Raw genomic sequence first — 14779 nt, 5'->3', positions numbered from 1 at the left:
TTCTCCCCTGCCGCCCATGAAATTTAACACCCAGGCACATAAATCATATCTTAACAGGTCAAGGGTGTTTCGTCTATGTCCAGAGCAACAGCAATAATACTCCGAAGTCGAAACACACCTAGGCACAACACACTGAAAAAATGCAACGAATTGATTCTTTGCAGCAGCTACGACGTAGCTAAACAATGGGAATCAGCATTGGACTCGTGAACTTCATAAATAAAAGAAATCTCTAAGAAATCCTACGAGGCATCACACTTTGCTATTATCTTCATCTAAACTTCATGTCTTTGACCCTGAACAGAGTGGACAACCTCAACACGATGTGAGGCCACTGTTACGTAACTTTTTGCCCAAACATCCATGTCCGACCACCTCTCCAAATGTCATTGCTCTAAGGCTGTCAGATCCAGATCCCAGCAGTCATTTGCGTGGAAGCACACTGGAAATTACTACTCATCACGACGACAATCGACTTTTTCAAGCTAGATATAGACTTGAGCATTATAAGGGGAGTAGGTATATTTGGCCTACTGGGCTGGGCCTATTGATTATTTAGTACATACCGACCTCGTCTACCATCCGCGCGAATAGGTTGTAGGAGGAAAATCCTAGCCCCCGCGCATTGCAGGAGCGAAGGAAGTGCCACACACCACCCAAACCCTTCTAGGCAAGCCCAATAAGGGCATTAATTAGATTGCAATGTCAGTCTGCAATATGTATGGGGTTCTGTTGCCAAGTGATGATGGTTAATTCACTAAATATCCATTCCACTATTTGCTGTTGTCATCAAGCATTGTCATAGAGAAATAAGCAAACCCTACCCTAAGACTAATTTCTAGGACTTGTCAAAATTACAGTGAAGAATTTTAAGAAGGCATTGAGCAGGATATCCATTCATATACAAGTTCATATACACTTAGTGCTAAAGAGTTACTTGAATATTATGGTTAACAAAATGAATACACAAAACTAAGCCATTAATTAGTCACTAGCTAGGGAGCAAATGTACCTTGAAAACTTCGACAGTTCTAGTATGCGTTTTACTACATCAGCAAATGCTTGGAAGGACCCATGCCAGTGGTACATAATTCTTCCTTGCTGCTTGCCCAGGGTAGTCGACAACATTCTCATGCAAAGATCCATCAACCAAAGAATACTCGCTCCAGTTCCCAGACCACCCAGTAAAGTATAAGCAGTCCCTTCGAACTCCCGGATGATCTGGACCAAGGGAACCTGCAAACTCATGAATATTGAAGAACAAGCTACAACCACCAAGGCTTTCGGTCCTCGCCCACTTTCTCTCCCCGGACTTCCACCGGAAAACATGGTACGTCGAGGTTCTGACAATGAGCAATAGCTCACCATGGCACTCTGCGAGCCATAAAGTCGAACAATTCAGAACTGTCTCCGCACTCAGTTTATCCTCAAGAAACGATAACACCACCGAATTGTTGTCAAGCTCGACGGTAGCAAGGCCGTAATTCGGGTAAGTCAGCGCATAGAGCTTGCCTTTCACGGAGATCAGACTGTAAAGCTGGTAGCCTACATCGCACCAAGCCGCTCGCCAGTGAGCATCCCCGGTGCGGCAGTAGTAGATCTCAGGCCGCCATGGCGTGAATGCAATGATGAGGTCGCCGGAAAAGATAACTGCGTCACACTCTTCTGGCGGGCCAGGGTGGCGGGCTCCGGCTCGCTTGCCTGTGAGTAGGTGGCGGATGCGGAGGTCGAGGCGGCTGGCGTCTTGGATGGCGACGCGGCAGCCGAAGGAGTGGAAGGAGGTGGGGCCAGGGTCCCCAGGGGCGACGCGGGCAGGGAAGAGCCAGCGGAGACAGGCGAGGATGGGGCTCCGGCGGGCGCAAGGGAGGCGGAAGCGGAGGATGCGGCGGAGGGGGACGTGGAAGAGAGCCTCCGAGTCAGAGGCCTTGTGGCGGACGAGGAGGAGCGGGCCCTGGGAGGCGAGGTTGGACGACGACAGCGGGAGGCGAGCCCGGTAGGCGCGGCAGGCGGCGCGGAGGGCGAAGAAGTCCTCGAGGGTCGTCAGCCGGCTCGCGACCAGCGGGATCAGGTCCGGTAGGAAGTACGGCGAGGACGAGGCGGGGTTTGCGGAGATGGTGGTGGTGGAGGGGAGGGCGGCGGCCGGCGGCGAGGTCCTCGTCCGGCGCTTCCCCCACTTTCCCATTCCTCGCCGCGCTTCTGCTCCGATCGGGTGCGGCGCTGGGTTGGCGACGTGGTGTGTGCGAATGCTGTTAGGTTTAGATTCTTATATTAGGAAGGCCGTTAATGGTCCAGGCCGGGCTGGACCTATTGTGTATTGGGCTTGGTTCGTTGAATTTCACAAAGGGCTTTCTCTCAAAACAAAACAAAAAAAAGATCGTGAATATTCATTCCACTAGCTTTCCCACAAGTTTCACTGCGATGTAATACTATGGAGGCAGCGGGCTAGACTGGAATGGCTTCCACACGGCGACAAAAAATACATATTTTTTTCACCTCAGGGCGAGTCGTCGTCGTCGGAAGAACCAAATCAAGATGCTGCAACTCCCTGATGGAAGAGTGATGGAGGATACTGCTGAACTGGAAGAGATGAGCACATCCTTATATTCCAATTTATATATGTATGACGGTGTTCAAAATATGGAGCAGGTATTAAACATTGTCCCATGTAAAGTTTCTTCGGCATTGAATGGTAGTCTTAATGCACCATATAGTCAAGATGAGGTCAACCAGGCCATGTTTCAAGTGTTCCCCATCAAGGCACCTTGTCTAGATGGATTTTCAGCGCACTTTCTTTCATAAAGTTTGCGGAGAAGAGGTAACTATAGTAGTTCTCATGATTATGAAGGGTGCTGTCAGCTGAGTGCACCAATGATACTCTACTAGTGGTTGGGGCGCCACCTGGTGGCGCCGCCTCAGAGGAAGCTAGGCGGTGCCAGGTGGAAGGCGCCCCTTCCACTTTATTTTCTATACTATGCAATGTTATTACATAATAGGCATATTAAGCAGCAGGGAGTCAGGAAAAATCAGATTTGGGATCATCAGGAACAAAATTTAAAGTTCATTACACAATTGATGAAACAAGTGACGCGTGCATCTTGGCTCATCTCCAAAAAAAGAAGGAACAAAATAGTGACCGTGGATGGAGTGACTGATCTTCACCTCGAGCTCAATGCATCCACTATCCCAGATCCCGGGCTAGTCTCCGTCGTCGTCGCCGCCGCAGCCCGCAGGTAACCACTGTATTTTTTTGAGCCCCACCTCATAATTTCAGTGCAAAATGCAGCCACCATCTTGGAATTCCTTGAGAATCCCTGCCCAAGTACACCATATACATCCACTCTAGTATGGTTAATGCAATAAAGGAAGTTGGGTACTTTTTCTTGGATGTCATCCTTGGATTCAAATCCAATTGAGCAGCTCTGTTGAGGGCATTGTTGGTGCTTCCACCTCCTTGAACCTTCAGAGCAAGGCTCCAGATTTTGTATTTTGAACCTAGGGCAGAGCATATGGTATGAGATTGAACAAATCAAGAATGAAGGAAACAAATCATGCCATAATTTCTTTTAGACACTCCCTAAGTTGAGATTGTGAATAATGAGAGAAAAAACTATCGAATATGTCTCCTTTCATTTTCAGCCGTTTCCCTTCAAATGTGAATGCATCAATACACAGATATGTTTTCTATTAACACCCAATCCGAAACAAAGCTAACTATAATAAATTAGAGAACACAATTCAATAGTTTTCAGTGATGTTACCAAAGAATTATAAAATGTTATTTGAAAGTGTACATCATACCTTTACTACATTGGTATTCATAATTATTTGAGTGATGAACTGATCTTTATTTACCTATTATATTTTTTTTCGCCAAAACCTAAAATAATATAACCTTGGCAAGAGGTATCCGTAAACCTGCACAACCTCAGGTTGTAGTTCTGCCTGATCTATCTCCTCCAACACCCATAGTTAAAACTTTGAGAGTTATATATTTATCTTAACTGATAGGAATAAACACAATAACAATCACTACTAGGAAAAAGCCTAGCAGCAGCACGGGTTTTGGGCCTATTAGTAGCGCAGGGACCGACGCTACTAATAAGGCGCTACAGCTAACGTATAGCAGTAGCGCCTGTTGTCCCACGCTACTGCTATACATGAATAGCTGTAGCGCTCTTTAGAAAAGGGCGCTGCTGATATTATCTGCAGCGCTGTTTACTGGGAAGCGCTGCTGGTAAGGCGGCGCTACTGCTATATTTTCCCTCCTCGCTACTACTAGTTTTATTAGTTTTTTCCCTGCATATTTGTTTTGTATTTGTTTTGTATTTGAATAGGCTTTATACAATAATCTTTAGCATATCATACACATACAAATGTATCATAGCATATACATACAATTAGTCTCATCAAATCATGTCATCATCATAATCATCATCCAACACAAAGTGGTCTCTCGTCATCATCTCGAAAATAGCAATAAAAGTCTCGATTACTTGCAAATACATGCATCGTCATCCATCTAAACAATGATATACGTGAGAAGAGCTATCACTTTGAGTACATGAGTTCGTATCCCTCTCTCGCGTTAGCGTGAACCTAAACTAACTACTGCCTGTCGCTCGGAAACCGGAAACCGGTACACCTGGGCCTGACACTCTGGCCACTTGTCTTATATATACTCCTGGCGTAGCACTTCTTCGCCATCTATGATCTATGCACCTGCATCGTCACATGAGTCGATGATATGCAACATATATAGTTGAGCAACAGAAAGAGACAGAGTTGGCAAAAAATAGAAACAACATATCATAAGCATAAATAACAAAGTTCATCGTACCCCAAAATGCCCTAACTAGAGTGATTTGCGCTAGTCGAGGAGGAGGACGGTTTAATTACATAACAAATAAAGTTTCACCATGCATAACTCAAAGTTTTTTCATACAGAAAGTATGGACTAAACGGACACATTGTCCTATATCGACAATCACTCCAACATGTCGTTCCATCCATCCAAGTCAGGGAGATAGTCCTTGAGCTTAGTGAAAGGCTTCATGTCGAGACGCTGAGAGGCTATCCATGTTCGGATGTCTTCCCGCGACATTTGTCCTTCTCCGTAGAACATCCCTGTTTTTCCGACGACCTCCTTCATGATGATTTGGGCAAGTTCGCGCTGGATGTTATAGAACTCAGCTCGAAGTCGATGATCCTCGATATCTCCTATGTCCTTTGGCCATTGCAGAATATGGGCATCGCTGGATCTAGGTGACATGCGAAGGTTCTGGTGATCCCGTCTGTACTCCAGCATGTGTTGTAGGACATAGAATCCATCATTAAGAGAATCGTTCGGTTGCTGGATGCTGCAGAAGTCAGTCTTATGGCCGAAGGCGGCCCTACCGCCCCTTGTCTTCTTGTCCCTGACCTCTCCACCCCTTGCTTGGTAGTAAAACATAGCACTGTAGAGAACATCCTTGATGTCGGTGTAATCCTTTTTGTGAATGTTCTTCGACGAGTCCAAGTAAAGAGCGTGGGAGAATCGGGGGTAGAGGATGATGAGGACGGCACGCCTGCCGCTACGCAAAATAAGTACACCTCAAATTGATTAGCCTCCACCGTGAAAATGAATGATTGAAATCAAAGGAACGATAGCAGCGCGGATGACTTACACGGGATGATAAGGCACGAGAATCGCCTCGTCCTTATTAGCGAGCATGAAATTGACGATGTAATCCCTCGCGTATTCACGGTGCTTTGCGCAGACTCCCAGGAAGCCCTCGTGCGTGTAGTACGGGTCAGCGACACAGATATTAGATATCTGCTCAACCCCGATGATGTAGTTCATGTGCAAAGCATAAAGGCGGACAAACGTAAAATCCAGCTTCTTCACGTGAAACATGTTGAATATGTAATCAAATCGGAGGAAGAACTTATCCGCGGGGAAGCTGTCGACATACGACATTTGCCGCGGAACGTTAACCACGTAGAGTGGGTATCCTGGATCTTTCGAGGCGAAGAGGCCTTTCTCTACCCGCAGCACATCGTCATGAAGTCTCCTTAGATCGCCGAATCTGACCCGTAGCGCTGTTGCAGGTAGGATTGGTTGACTGGGGATATGCCATTTAACCACATCGGGGATATCTATACGGTCCTGAAGCCGAGGCTGCTGAGGCGGCTGGATCATAGAATCAGCTTTTTTGCCTTTCCTCGCTCTCTTCCTAGACTTCTTTACTACCGGAAGTGAAGGAAATATGCCCTAGAGGCAATAATAAAGTTATTATTTATTTCCTTATATCATGATAAAGGTTTACTATTCATGCTAGAGTTGTATTAACCGGAAACATAATACATGTGTGAATACATAGACAAACAGAGTTTCACTAGTATGCCTCTACTAGACTAGCTCGTTAATCAAAGATGGTTATGTTTCCTAACCATGGACAAAGAGTTGTCATTTGATTAACGGGATCACATCATTAGTTGAATGATCTGATTGACATGACCCATTCCATTAGCTTAGCACCCGATCGTTTAGTATGTTGCTATTGCTTTCTTCATGACTTATACATGTTCCTATGACTATGAGATTATGTAACTCCCGTGTGCCGGAGGAACACTTTGTGTGCTACCAAACGTCACAACGTAACTGGGTGATTATAAAGGTGCTCTACAGGTGTCTCCAAAGGTACATGTTGGGTTGACGTATTTCGAGATTAGGATTTGTCACTCCGATCGTCGGAGAGGTATCTCTGGGCCCTCTCGGTAATGCACATCACTTAAGCCTTGCAAGCATTGCAGCTAATGAGTTAGTTGCGAGATGATGTATTACGGAACGAGTAAAGAGACTTGCCGGTAATGAGATTGAACTAGGTATTGGATACCGACGATCGAATCTCGGGAAAGTAACATACCGATGACAAAGGGAACAACGTATGTTGTTATGCGGTCTGACCGATAAAGATCTTCGTAGAATATGTAGGAGCCAATATGGGCATCCAGGTCCCGCTATTGGTTATTGACCGGAGACGTGTCTCGGTCATGTCTACATTGTTCTCGAACCCGTAGGGTCCGCACGCTTAAGGTTTCGATGATAGTTATATTATGAGTTTATACGTTTTGATGTACCGAAGGTTGTTCGGAGTCCCGGATGTGATCACGGACATGACGAGGAGTCTCGAAATGGTCGAGACATAAAGATTGATATATTGGAAGCCTATGTTTGGATATCGAAAGTGTTCCGGGTGAAATCGGGATTTTACCGGAGTACAGGGAGGTTACCGGAACCCCCCCGGGAGCTATATGGGCCTTAGTGGGCCCTAGTAGAAAAGAGAAGAGGCAGCCTAAGATGGGCCGCGCGCCCCTCCCCTCCCTTGGTCCGAATAGGACAAGGAGAGGGGCCGGCCCCCCTTTCTCTTTTGCCCCCTCCGCGAATCCTATTCCAACTAGGATTGGGGGGGGGGATCCTATTCCCGAAGGGAGTAGGACTCCTCCTGGCGCGCCTCTCCTAGGCCGGCCACACCCCCCCTTGAGCCTTTATATACGGAGGCAGGGGCACCCCTGAGGAACACAAGTTGATCCACGTGATCATATTCTTAGCCGTGTGCGGCGCCCCCTGCCACCATAGTCCTCGATAATATTGTAGCGGTGCTTAGGCGAAGCCCTGCGACAGTAGTACATCAAGATCGTCACCACGCCGTCATGCTGACGGAACTCTTCCCCGACACTTTGCTGGATCGGAGTCCGGGGATCGTCATCGAGCTGAACGTGTGCTAGAACTCGGAGGTGCTGTAGTTTCGGTGCTTGATCAGTCGGGCCGTGGAGACGTACGACTACATCAACCAAACGCTTCCGTTGTCGATCTACAAGGGTACGTAGATCACACTCTCCCCTCTCGTTGCTATGCATCACCATGATCTTGCGTGTGCGTAGGAAATTTTTTAAATTACTACGTTCCTCAACAGTGGCATCCGAGCCTAGGTTTTATGTGTTGATGTTATATGCACGAGTAGAACACAAGTGAGTTGTGGGCGATATAAGTCATACTGCTTACCTGGATGTCATACTTTGGTTTGGCGGTATTGTTGGATGAAGCAGCCCGGACCGACATTACGCGTACGCTTACGCGAGACCGGTTCTCCCGACAAGCTTTGCACATAGGTGGCTTGCGGGTGACAGTTTCTCCAACTTTAGTTGAATCGAGTGTGGCTACGCCCGGTCCTTGCGAAGGTTAAAACAGCACCAACTTGACAAACTATCGTTGTGGTTTTGATGCGTAGGTAAGATTGGTTCTTGCTTAAGCCCGTAGCAGCCACGTAAAACTTACAACAACAAAGTAGAGGACGTCTAACTTGTTTTTGCAGGGCATGTTGTGATGTGATATGGTCAAGACATGATGCTAAATTTTATTGTATGAGATGATCATGTTTTGTAACCGAGTTATCGGCAACTGGCAGGAGCCATATGGTTGTCGTTTTATTGTATGCAATGCAATCGCGCTGTAATGCTTTACTTTATCACTAAGCGGTAGCGATAGTCGTGGAAGCATAAGATTGGCGAGACGACAACGATGCTACGATGGAGATCAAGGTGTCGCGCCGGTGACGATGGTGATCATGACGGTGCTTCGGAGATGGAGATCACAAGCACAAGATGATGATGGCCATATCATATCACTTATATTGATTGCATGTGATGTTTATCTTTTATGCATCTTATCTTGCTTTGATTGACGGTAGCATTATAAGATGATCTCTCACTAAATTATGAAGATAAAAGTGTTCTCGCTGAGTATCCACCGTTGCCAAAGTTCGTCGTGCCCAGACTGAAGGAAATATGCCCTAGAGGCAATAATAAAGTTATTATTTATTTCCTTATATCATGATAAATGTTTATTATTCATGCTAGAATTGTACTAACCGGAAACATAATACATGTGTGAATACATAGACAAACAGAGTGTCACTAGTATGCCTCTACTTGACTAGCTCGTTAATCAAAATGGTTATGTTTCCTAACCATGAACAAAGTGTTGTTATTTGATTAACTAGGTCACATCATTAGTTGAATGATCTGATTGACATGACCCATTCCATTAGCTTAGCACCCGATCGTTTAGTATGTTGCTATTGCTTTCTTCATGACTTATACATGTTCCTATGACTATGAGATTATGCAACTCCCGTTTACCGGAGGAACACTTTGTGTGCTACCAAACGTCACAACGTAACTGGGTGATTATAAAGGAGCTCTACAGGTGTCTCCAAAGGTAGATGTTGGGTTGGCGTATTTCGAGATTAGGATTTGTCACTCCGATTGTCGGAGAGGTATCTCTGGGCCCTCTCGGTAATGCACATCACATAAGCCTTGCAAGCATTGCAACTAATGATTTAGTTGCGGGATGATGTATTACAGAACGAGTAAAGAGACTTGCCGATAACGAGATTGAACTTGGTATTGGATACGGACGATCGAATCTCGGGCAAGTAACATACCGATGACGAAGGGAACAACGTATGTTGTTATGCGGTCTGATCGATAAAGATCTTCGTAGAATATGTAGGAGCCAATATGGGCATCCAGGTCCCGCTATTGGTTATTGACCGGAGATGTGTCTCAGTCATGTCTGCATTGTTCTCGAACCGTAGGGTCCGCACGCTTAACGTTACGATGAAAGTTATTATGAGTTTATGCATTTTGATGTACCGAAGTTAGTTCAGAGTCCCGGATGTGATCACGGACATGACGAGGAGTCTCGAAATGGTCGAGACATAAAGATTGATATATTGGAAGCCTATGTTTGGATATCGGAAGTGTTCCGGGTGAAATCGGGATTTTACCGGAGTACCGGGAGGTTACCGGAACCCCCCGGGAGCTATATGGGCCTTAGTGGGCTTTAGTGGAAAGGAGAAAGGGGCAGCCCAAGGTGGGCCGCGCGCCTCCCCCCTCCCCTAGTCCTATTAGGACAAGGAGAGGTGGCCGGCCCCCCTCTCTCTCTATCCCCCTCGGGGAATCCTATTCCAACTAGGATTGGGGGGGGGGGGAGTCCTACTCCCGGTAGGAGTAGGACTCCTTCTGCGCCCTCCTCCTGGCCGGCCGCCCCATCCCCCTTCGATCCTTTATATACGGGGGCATGGGGGCACCTCTAGACACACAAGTTGATCCTTGAGATCGTTCCTTAGCCGTGTGCGGTGCCCCCTGCCACCATATTCCACCTCGATCATACTGTAGCGGTGCTTAGGCGAAGCCCTGCGACGGTAGAACATCAAGATCGTCACCACGCCGTCGTGCTGACGGAACTCCTCCCCGACGCTTTGCTGGATCGGAGCCCGGGGATCGTCATCGAGCTGTACGTGTGCTAAGAACTCGGAGGTGCCGGAGTAACGGTGCTTGGATCGGTCGGATCGGGAAGACGTACGACTACTTCCTCTACGTTGCGTCAACGCTTCCGCAGTCGGTCTGCGTGGGTACGTAGACAACACTCTCCCCTCTCGTTGCTATGCATCACCATGATCTTGCGTGTGCGTAGGAAAATTTTGAAATTACTGCGTTCCCGTGGCATCCGAGCCTAGGTTTTATGGTTTGATGTTATATGCACGAGTTACCGACGCGAGCAGATGCATCGAACGCTGGTTGCGCTACATCTAATGCAGTTCGGCATCCCTCTGCAGTCCAGAGTAAGAAAAAGTATGGACACATCGTTTTGGCTCCCGGGCTCAGATGAGCTCGGGAGTGAACAGTAAAATGACGACAAACACTAAAAAATTTCAAAAAGATATTGTGACGAAAGATGATTGAGTGCATGATGTTCGTGCAAAATTTCAGAGTTTGGACATTTGAGTGACTCTCAGCAAAGAAGACAAATTTTGAGGCTATGGAAAATGTTTACACCACGTTCAGCATTAAATACACACTAGTACATACTCCCTTCGATTATTTTTAGTCTGCATACTAGTTTTATCCGAAGTCAAAGTATCTAATATGCAAATCTAATATGCATAGTTTGACTTCACACAAATCTAATATGCAAAGTAAAAAGGACCGGAGGGAGTACTTCTAATCATGGGAGAGAAGTTCCACGTGAATGAGATTGCTGCCAATGAAAGCACTAATTATGCGTGTTGACAATGCTACAATCTTAAGAGCAACTATGTTAAATTTCTTTTTAGGGGACCAATGGCACGTACTCTATCACTCTTGTGTGGAGAAGAAGAAATAAAATTCAGAAGTATTTTATACCTTCTCTATTTTCATTTTCTTAGTGGAATCATCAATGGGCTTTATTCATTATATCATTTAATAGACTAATATAATGTACAATTCAGGTCGGCACAATCAACCAAACATATTATCTTCGGGATATATAAAGGAGCCCGCCGGTCCCAACATCATTTCATTTCATAGAAGCTGATCAACACAAAAGAATTGTTCATTTACACACAAAACGTGTGTGTGCAGCAAACCGAAGGCAAACGAGAGAAACTACTATTCCCTCCGATCCATATTACATGTCGTTGACTTGGTACAACTTTGTACCAAAGTCAGCGACAAGTAAAGTGGATTGGAGGGAGTACTACCAGCTGAACAAAGCACTAGAACTACCAGCAAACCAGAAATGCCACGGTTCTCTTCATCATCATGCTACAGACCACAGAGCACACTGTAACGGCCTCCCCCCATTCTCAGTTGCACACCACCGCCAAGAGCAGGTAAATTTCTCTTCTGCAAGGCAGACCAAGAAGACAACACATGTGAACATCATGGAAATAACAGCATTACGTTTAGTAGGGTAAATATTACTATTCTTCTCCCCTGCCCGCCATAAAATTCAAAGCATTATAGACCCCAAAGCAACGCTGCAATGCAACTCCAGCAGAAACTATTCTTCTCCCCTGCCGCCCATGAAATTTAACACCCAGGCACATAAATCATATCTTAACAGGTCAAGGGTGTTTCGTCTATGTCCAGAGCAACAGCAATAATACTCCGAAGTCGAAACACACCTAGGCACAACACACTGAAAAAATGCAACGAATTGATTCTTTGCAGCAGCTACGACGTAGCTAAACAATGGGAATCAGCATTGGACTCGTGAACTTCATAAATAAAAGAAATCTCTAAGAAATCCTACGAGGCATCACACTTTGCTATTATCTTCATCTAAACTTCATGTCTTTGACCCTGAACAGAGTGGACAACCTCAACACGATGTGAGGCCACTGTTACGTAACTTTTTGCCCAAACATCCATGTCCGACCACCTCTCCAAATGTCATTGCTCTAAGGCTGTCAGATCCAGATCCCAGCAGTCATTTGCGTGGAAGCACACTGGAAATTACTACTCATCACGACGACAATCGACTTTTTCAAGCTAGATATAGACTTGAGCATTATAAGGGGAGTAGGTATATTTGGCCTACTGGGCTGGGCCTATTGATTATTTAGTACATACCGACCTCGTCTACCATCCGCGCGAATAGGTTGTAGGAGGAAAATCCTAGCCCCCGCGCATTGCAGGAGCGAAGGAAGTGCCACACACCACCCAAACCCTTCTAGGCAAGCCCAATAAGGGCATTAATTAGATTGCAATGTCAGTCTGCAATATGTATGGGGTTCTGTTGCCAAGTGATGATGGTTAATTCACTAAATATCCATTCCACTATTTGCTGTTGTCATCAAGCATTGTCATAGAGAAATAAGCAAACCCTACCCTAAGACTAATTTCTAGGACTTGTCAAAATTACAGTGAAGAATTTTAAGAAGGCATTGAGCAGGATATCCATTCATATACAAGTTCATATACACTTAGTGCTAAAGAGTTACTTGAATATTATGGTTAACAAAATGAATACACAAAACTAAGCCATTAATTAGTCACTAGCTAGGGAGCAAATGTACCTTGAAAACTTCGACAGTTCTAGTATGCGTTTTACTACATCAGCAAATGCTTGGAAGGACCCATGCCAGTGGTACATAATTCTTCCTTGCTGCTTGCCCAGGGTAGTCGACAACATTCTCATGCAAAGATCCATCAACCAAAGAATACTCGCTCCAGTTCCCAGACCACCCAGTAAAGTATAAGCAGTCCCTTCGAACTCCCGGATGATCTGGACCAAGGGAACCTGCAAACTCATGAATATTGAAGAACAAGCTACAACCACCAAGGCTTTCGGTCCTCGCCCACTTTCTCTCCCCGGACTTCCACCGGAAAACATGGTACGTCGAGGTTCTGACAATGAGCAATAGCTCACCATGGCACTCTGCGAGCCATAAAGTCGAACAATTCAGAACTGTCTCCGCACTCAGTTTATCCTCAAGAAACGATAACACCACCGAATTGTTGTCAAGCTCGACGGTAGCAAGGCCGTAATTCGGGTAAGTCAGCGCATAGAGCTTGCCTTTCACGGAGATCAGACTGTAAAGCTGGTAGCCTACATCGCACCAAGCCGCTCGCCAGTGAGCATCCCCGGTGCGGCAGTAGTAGATCTCAGGCCGCCATGGCGTGAATGCAATGATGAGGTCGCCGGAAAAGATAACTGCGTCACACTCTTCTGGCGGGCCAGGGTGGCGGGCTCCGGCTCGCTTGCCTGTGAGTAGGTGGCGGATGCGGAGGTCGAGGCGGCTGGCGTCTTGGATGGCGACGCGGCAGCCGAAGGAGTGGAAGGAGGTGGGGCCAGGGTCCCCAGGGGCGACGCGGGCAGGGAAGAGCCAGCGGAGACAGGCGAGGATGGGGCTCCGGCGGGCGCAAGGGAGGCGGAAGCGGAGGATGCGGCGGAGGGGGACGTGGAAGAGAGCCTCCGAGTCAGAGGCCTTGTGGCGGACGAGGAGGAGCGGGCCCTGGGAGGCGAGGTTGGACGACGACAGCGGGAGGCGAGCCCGGTAGGCGCGGCAGGCGGCGCGGAGGGCGAAGAAGTCCTCGAGGGTCGTCAGCCGGCTCGCGACCAGCGGGATCAGGTCCGGTAGGAAGTACGGCGAGGACGAGGCGGGGTTTGCGGAGATGGTGGTGGTGGAGGGGAGGGCGGCGGCCGGCGGCGAGGTCCTCGTCCGGCGCTTCCCCCACTTTCCCATTCCTCGCCGCGCTTCTGCTCCGATCGGGTGCGGCGCTGGGTTGGCGACGTGGTGTGTGCGAATGCTGTTAGGTTTAGATTCTTATATTAGGAAGGCCGTTAATGGTCCAGGCCGGGCTGGACCTATTGTGTATTGGGCTTGGTTCGTTGAATTTCACAAAGGGCTTTCTCTCAAAACAAAACAAAAAAAAGATCGTGAATATTCATTCCACTAGCTTTCCCACAAGTTTCACTGCGATGTAATACTATGGAGGCAGCGGGCTAGACTGGAATGGCTTCCACACGGCGACAAAAAATACATATTTTTTTCACCTCAGGGCGAGTCGTCGTCGTCGGAAGAACCAAATCAAGATGCTGCAACTCCCTGATGGAAGAGTGATGGAGGATACTGCTGAACTGGAAGAGATGAGCACATCCTTATATTCCAATTTATATATGTATGACGGTGTTCAAAATATGGAGCAGGTATTAAACATTGTCCCATGTAAAGTTTCTTCGGCATTGAATAGTAGTCTTAATGCACCATATAGTCAAGATGAGGTCAACCAGGCCATGTTTCAAGTGTTCCCCATCAAGGCACCTTGTCTAGATGGATTTTCAGCGCACTTTCTTTCATAAAGTTTGCGGAGAAGAGGTAACTATAGTAGTTCTCATGATTATGAAGGGTGCTGTCAGCTGAGTGCACCAATGATACTCTACTAGTGGTTGGGGCGCCACCTGGTG

General features: G+C 46.9%; 2 protein-coding genes across 2 annotated transcripts; both read right to left on the bottom strand.

Annotated features, from left to right (window-relative positions):
- Positions 1 to 1051: 1051 nt before the first annotated feature.
- On the bottom strand, positions 1052 to 2185 carry LOC125547253 (uncharacterized). The gene has a single exon (XM_048711204.2). The coding sequence runs from the start codon at positions 2180 to 2182 to the stop codon at positions 1052 to 1054; it is 1131 nt and encodes a 376-aa protein (XP_048567161.1). The 5' UTR covers positions 2183 to 2185.
- A 10741-nt stretch (positions 2186 to 12926) lies between these two features.
- On the bottom strand, positions 12927 to 14060 carry LOC147981825 (uncharacterized). Its single transcript, XM_087517218.1, has one exon. The coding sequence runs from the start codon at positions 14055 to 14057 to the stop codon at positions 12927 to 12929; it is 1131 nt and encodes a 376-aa protein (XP_087373344.1). The 5' UTR covers positions 14058 to 14060.
- Between the last annotated feature and the right edge of the window lie 719 nt (positions 14061 to 14779).

This window comes from Triticum urartu, chromosome 3A (genome assembly GCF_056163025.1).
Source record: "Triticum urartu cultivar PI428250 chromosome 3A, HENAU_Tu73, whole genome shotgun sequence".
Taxonomy (NCBI): Eukaryota; Viridiplantae; Streptophyta; class Magnoliopsida; order Poales; family Poaceae; genus Triticum; species Triticum urartu.
The sequence above is the reverse complement of the archived record's forward strand: the minus strand, read 5'-3'. Positions and strand labels throughout refer to the sequence as shown.